Raw genomic sequence first — 5,840 nt, forward strand, 5'->3', positions numbered from 1 at the left:
CGCCGCCGCACGCCGTCGACCCGTTCGCGCCCTCGCCCGTTCGCATGGCGCACGTCGTCGCGCGTTCGAACGCGCGGACCGAGCCGCCGCCGCCGGCGCTCGGGGACGATGATGGCGCGACGGCGACGCACGCGGACGACGACGCGGGACCGACGACGACGGGAAAGAAGGGACGGTACCGACGTGATAAACCGTGGGACCACGATGGGATCGATCACTGGCGCGTGGACCCGTTCACGGCGGAGGATAACCCGCACGGGGTGCTGGAGGAGAGCTCGTTCGCCGTGCTCTTTCCAAAGTATCGAGAAAAGTACCTGCGAGAGGTGTGGCCGAGCGTCACGCGAGCGCTGAAGGAGCAAGGGGTGTCGTGTGAGCTTAATTTGGTCGAGGGCTCGATGACGGTGCGAACGACGCGTAAGACGTTCGACCCGTACATCATCGTCAAGGCGAGAGATTTGATAAAACTGTTGAGTCGCTCCGTGCCGGCGCCGCAGGCGCTCAAGGTGCTCGACGACGACACGAACTGCGACGTGATTAAGATTGGAGGGATGGTGCGTAACAAGGAGCGTTTCGTTAAACGTCGTCAGCGTCTCATCGGTCCGAACGGTTCGACGCTCAAGGCGATCGAGATGCTCACGGGGTGCTACGTATTGGTGCAAGGGAACACGGTGAGCGTCATGGGCGGATGGAAGGGATTGAAGACGGTGCGGAAAATTGTCGAGGACGCGATGAAGAACACGCACCCGATATATCACATCAAAGAGCTCATGATCAAGCGCGAGCTCGAGAAGGACCCGGAGCTCGCGACGCAGAGCTGGGACCGCTTTCTGCCAAAGTTTAAGAAGAAGAACGTGCAGCGCAAAAAGCCGCAAAAGGTTGGCAAGAAGGAGCGCGCGGTGTTCCCGCCGGCGCAACCGATGAGCAAGGTAGACATGCAGATCGAATCCGGGGAGTATTTCTTGTCCAAAGAGGCAAAGGAGAGAAAGGCGGCGTACGACAAGTTACAAAAGCAAAAGAATGTTTCAACCGAAAACCAAAAGAAGCGACTCGAAGCCTTTGTGGCGCCCAAGGAGGAGGACAAACCTGTGCGCACTTCAAAGAGCGAGGCGAAAGAAGAGGACGTCAACGACGTCGCCGCATCTCTCAAGGCGAAGAGCAAGACTCGGAAGGAGGAAGAGAAACGCTCGAAATCGTCCGCTTCGGCTTTCGTAATGGGCGGCGTCAAAGAGTCAAAGTCGAAGAAGCGCGACCGCGAGGACAAAAAGGAGAAAAAGGCGAAAAAGTCCAAAAAGGATCGCGATTGAACATTGTGCAATCATCAAAATTAGAAATCTACTGTTTCTATTCCTTCTTCACGCCGCGAATCATCCCGTATTGCATGAGTCCCTCGCCGAACGCGCGACGCATGCGCTCGAGACAGACGATGTCGCGCAGCGTCTTGTACCAAATTTTCGGTCGAGAGAACACGGGAATCGGATCGTACACGCCAGCCCAGATGGAGTGACGCCAGCTCACGATCGTTTGTTTCGTCCAGTCGTCCCCCTCCACGCGCGTCATCGCGCCCGTGTCGGTGGCGAGCGAGCAATAATCCTTGATGGAGATGAAGTACGGATGCGCCCACTCGTCGTACAAAAACTGAAGCTTACTCTTCTCCACCGCCGTCAACTCCGGCGGAGCGTGTCGCTGACACCACGTCGCGATGACGAGTGTCCCGCCCGGTTTGAGCACGCGAACCATCTCGTCGACGTACTTCTTCTTGTCCGGCATGTGTTCGCCGCTCTCGCACGCCCACACCATGTCAAACGTGTCGTCTTCAAACGTCATCGCGAGCGCGTCCATGACTTGGAAATCGGCGTTCGGAATTCCTTGGCGCTCGGCGAGCGCGGTCGCGCGCGCCGCTTGCTTTGAAGATAGCGTGATGCCCGTCACTTGGCTATCGGGTCCGACGCATTTGGACGCCAAGCGTCGCGTCGCTCCGCCGATGCCGCAACCGACGTCCAATATTTTCTTCGGCTTTTTCCCGCCGTTGTTCGCCTCCACCCCGCTCCACGCGTACATCTCGTCCACGAAATCTTCCTTGGCCTCGATGAAATCTTTCACTCTGTGTCCCAGGAGCGTGCCCGCGCCCTTGGCCAAGTCTTCGTCGCGGTAGTACCCGAGATGGATGTGCTCGCCCCAGTAGTACTCTAAAATTTCCTCCTCGGTCCACGCGTCGTACTCCGCCCCCACGGTGTTCTCCCCGGGGATGTACGTTCGACTCGGCGTGTCCAAAACCTTCTTCACCTTCAAAATCCCCGCCGCGAGCGCCAAACCAGCGACCGAGGCGACGAGTTGCTTCCCGTAGTCAATGTCCCGATTCGTCATCGCGCGCGCCGGCGCGCGCGCGTCCGTCGTCACCGCCACCGATCCCACCTCGCGCACCGCTCGCCGAGGCGCGAGCTCGAACGCATCTCTCCGCACCGTTTCCCTCGTCCCATCCAACGCGCTCGCGTCCACCACCCCGCGCGCGCGCGTCCCGGTCGTCGCAACGCCCGAAATAGAATGAAACCGTCGCCCACATCCGCGTCTCGTCCCACCCCACGCGCGCGCGCGCGATGTCCCCCCCATCGCGTCCGGCGCGCGCGTCCACATCCTTCTAAAGCCTCCCGTCGTCGTCGCGTCCGTCGTCGTCGACCGGACGCGCGATGCGGGCGATCGAGCCATTCATTCGTGGTCGGGCCGTGTGCGTGCGACACGCGGGTGTTTTTTAGGTATATCTAGGGTATAGGGTATAGGGTTTAGTATGTCCTCGGTCGCGCCCGCGCGCGATTCGCCCGCGCACGGCAACGCCGCACGCGCGCCCGGGGGTGAAGCCGCGACGACGACGACGGTGGCGGTGATGTCCGCGTCCGTCGCGCGCGCGAGCGTCGTGGACGTCGCGCGTGGACGTGGGCGCGCGCGACGAATGGCGCGCGCGCGAACGACGGTTACCGCGGCGCGCGCGGGCGAACGCGTGACGTTGCACTACTCGATGACGCTGGGCGACGGCACGGTCGTGGACGACACCCGGGGCGAGGCGCGGGGCGGACGACCGGTGATCGTCACCGTGGGTGACGGGGCGCTGTTTCCAAAGATTTCAAAAGAAATCGAGTCGATGGCGATCGGGGACGCGCGCACGGTTCGTCTCGCCGCGGAGGAGGCGTTCGGGGCGAGAGATCCGGGTAAGGTCCAACGGTTTCCGCTGTCGCCGGAGGAGGCGAAGGCGTTGGGCGAGCGCGCGCGACCGGGTCAGCTCGTGGAGCTCCCGGACGGCGGACGCGCGCTCGTGCTCGAGCTCGACGACGCCGGCGTCGCGCTCGATTTGAACCACCCGCTCGCGGGGCAAGATTTGACGTTTGAGATCGAACTCCTCGACATCTCCGAGGGGGCGACGATTTTTGGCGTTCCCATGGTGAACTTCACCCCAGGGTCGACGTAGATGTAACGCCGTTTCCGACTCCGCGCGTCCATTCGCGTCCACCCGCGTCCATCCGCACTTCGCGACGGACGATGCGACGGAGCGCGCGGTGTTTCACGCGCGTCGTCGCGCCCGTGATCGACGGCGTCGCGCCCGTCGCGCGCACCCGCGCCCGCGCCTCGCTCTCGCGCGCGCACGACGGCGTGCGGGCGACGACGGTGTTGTGCATTCGTAAAAATGGCGTCACCACAATCATGGCTGACGGTCAAGTCACCATGGGAAGCGAGATCGTGAAACCGAACGTGAAGAAAGTGCGCGTGATCGAACCGGGCGTGGTGGGAGGATTCGCCGGGGCCACCGCGGACGCGTTCACGCTGTTCGATCGATTGGAACAACAGCTCGAACAACATCCGGGGCAGTTGACGCGGGCGTGCGTGGAGCTCGCGAAACAGTGGCGCACGGATAAGTTTTTGAGGAAACTCGAGGCGACGATGATCGTGGCGGATAAAGAATCGAGCTTTCAAATCACCGGGAGCGGAGACGTGTTGGAACCGCACGATGGGGTGATCGGGATCGGGAGCGGCGGTTCGTACGCGCTCGCCGCGGCGCGGGCGCTCGTGGACGTCCCGGGCATGTCCTCGTTCGACATCGCGAAAAAGGCGATGACGATCGCGGCGGATACGTGCGTGTACACGAATCATAATTTTACCTGGCAAATCATCGGTGGCGACGACGCGACGACGAGCGCGGAAGAAAAGGATGGGGACGCGTCGAAAGGGCCGTCGCGCGCGCCCGCGGGGGAGGGAGTTTAGGGTTGGGGATCGGCGCGACGATTGTAAACCGTTACTCACATCGAGCGTCGACATCGCGCCCGCCTCGACGTCTTCGTGGAGACGTGACATCGCCGTCACATCACCGTCACGCGCTCGCGCGAGAACGCGTCGAGGGTTTGAGGGGTCAAAACCCGACGGACCAAAAGTCATCCGCGTCGTCGCGCGCGTTCATCAACGCCGCCGCGCGCGGGTCGTCCAAAAATGACGGACCCTTGATCGGTGGAAGCACGCGCTCACCGTCGTCGTCGTACGTGACGTCGTCGTCGGAGGGAATGTCTTCGATCCAAACCCTCGGATCAGCCTTCATCGACGCGCGCTTCGACGCCTTGGAACTCTTCTCCGCGCGTTTCACGTGCGCCGCGGCGACGGTCCACGGTCTCTTCTCTCGTTTCGCCTCTTTCCGAGCGCGGCGTTTCTCCTCGAATTTCGCCCGACGCGCATCTTTCCGACGGCGTTTAGCCATCTCCTCGTCCTCTTCCTCGACCTCGGTCGCCTGCGTGTTCTTCTTGTACTCGGCGAGGAGTCGTCGTTTCGCCTCGCGCTTGCGTTTCCTCGCCGCCGCGCGTTTGGCTTCTTCTTCCTCTCCCAAATCCTCTGGCTCGACCTCATCACCGGTACCGTGTCGTAAAACATCCGGTTCAGCGCCGTCGTCATCGCTACCGTCTTCGCTATCGCTATCGCTATCGCTATCGCCGACTCGTTTGTCGGCGTCCGCCGCGTCGCGCGTCTCCGCGGGCGCCGCCCCGTCGTCGTCTCCGCCGTGATTCGAGTGAAAATGAGACCCACCTCGCAATTCCGCCGCTCGAGCATCGTCTCCAACCATCTCCGCCGCCGCGATCGCGGTGTTCACGCTCACCGCGTCCGGCGTCAATCCTTTACTCGCGAGCTCGTCGAAGAGTCGGAGCGCGCGCGCGCCGTCGCCCGCCCGCGCGCACGCCCCCATGGCGACGTTATACGAGATCACGCTCGGCTCGTGTCCGATCGCGACCATCTCCTCGAACAACTTCAACGCCTCCAACGGGGCGTCTCGCTTCACGTTCGCCACCATGGCCGCGTTATAACTCACCGCGTTTCGCTCCACCCCCAAGAGCTTTTGCGCCTCGAACACGCGCAACGCACCGACGTACGCCTTCGCTCGCGTCAGCCTCGACGCGAACGTCGTGAACGCGCGAGGATCGGGTCGTAACGTGCGTCCATCCTCGCCCGACATCGCGCGCGCCACCACGCGCGCGACGTCGTGTACTTTTACCTCGCCATCGCTCGTTCGTCGACACAACTCGAGCAAACGCGCCGTGGTCTCGCCCACGACCGAGTCGTCGCGCGCTCGAGCCGACGCGCGGATGTGTCCGCTCGGCCCCATCCCGCGCGTCCACGGCGCGGCGTCGCGCGATGCCGCGACGGGCGTCGTTCACGTGTTCATGTGTTCATTTCTTCATTTCATGTCTTCACATCGTCACATCGTCACATCGTCATCGTCACCTCGCGTCGTCCGCACTCGCCGCGCCCGCGACGTCGCGATCGCGTCGGCGCCCGCGCGGGCGTCGATGGACGTCCTCGGCGCCCGCGCGCGC

General features: G+C 62.9%; 5 protein-coding genes across 5 annotated transcripts; 3 read left to right on the plus strand and 2 right to left on the minus strand.

Annotated features, from left to right (window-relative positions):
• Positions 1-44: 44 nt before the first annotated feature.
• OT_ostta07g04660 (Ribosomal RNA assembly KRR1) lies at positions 45-1,304 on the plus strand (the record flags this gene model as incomplete). Its single annotated transcript, XM_003080515.1, has 1 exon — positions 45-1,304. One exon carries the CDS (start codon positions 45-47, stop codon positions 1,302-1,304), a length of 1,260 nt encoding a protein of 419 aa, XP_003080563.1.
• Positions 1,305-1,341: 37 nt separating this feature from the next.
• Positions 1,342-2,364, minus strand: OT_ostta07g04670 (Methyltransferase type 11; the record flags this gene model as incomplete). The annotated part of the gene is made up of 1 exon (XM_003080516.1): positions 1,342-2,364. One exon carries the CDS (start codon positions 2,362-2,364, stop codon positions 1,342-1,344), a length of 1,023 nt encoding a protein of 340 aa, XP_003080564.1.
• A 418-nt stretch (positions 2,365-2,782) lies between these two features.
• On the plus strand, positions 2,783-3,457 carry OT_ostta07g04680 (Peptidyl-prolyl cis-trans isomerase,FKBP-type,domain; the record flags this gene model as incomplete). Its single annotated transcript, XM_003080517.2, has 1 exon — positions 2,783-3,457. One exon carries the CDS (start codon positions 2,783-2,785, stop codon positions 3,455-3,457), a length of 675 nt encoding a protein of 224 aa, XP_003080565.2.
• Positions 3,458-3,528: 71 nt separating this feature from the next.
• Positions 3,529-4,248, plus strand: OT_ostta07g04690 (Proteasome, subunit alpha/beta; the record flags this gene model as incomplete). The annotated part of the gene is made up of 1 exon (XM_003080518.2): positions 3,529-4,248. One exon carries the CDS (start codon positions 3,529-3,531, stop codon positions 4,246-4,248), a length of 720 nt encoding a protein of 239 aa, XP_003080566.2.
• A 145-nt stretch (positions 4,249-4,393) lies between these two features.
• OT_ostta07g04700 (Pentatricopeptide repeat) lies at positions 4,394-5,629 on the minus strand (the record flags this gene model as incomplete). The annotated part of the gene is made up of 1 exon (XM_022983906.1): positions 4,394-5,629. The coding sequence occupies one exon, from the start codon at positions 5,627-5,629 to the stop codon at positions 4,394-4,396; it is 1,236 nt and encodes a 411-aa protein (XP_022839525.1).
• Between the last annotated feature and the right edge of the window lie 211 nt (positions 5,630-5,840).

This window comes from Ostreococcus tauri (assembly GCF_000214015.3).
Source record: "Ostreococcus tauri WGS project CAID00000000 data, contig chromosome 07, whole genome shotgun sequence".
Taxonomy (NCBI): Eukaryota; Viridiplantae; Chlorophyta; class Mamiellophyceae; order Mamiellales; family Bathycoccaceae; genus Ostreococcus; species Ostreococcus tauri.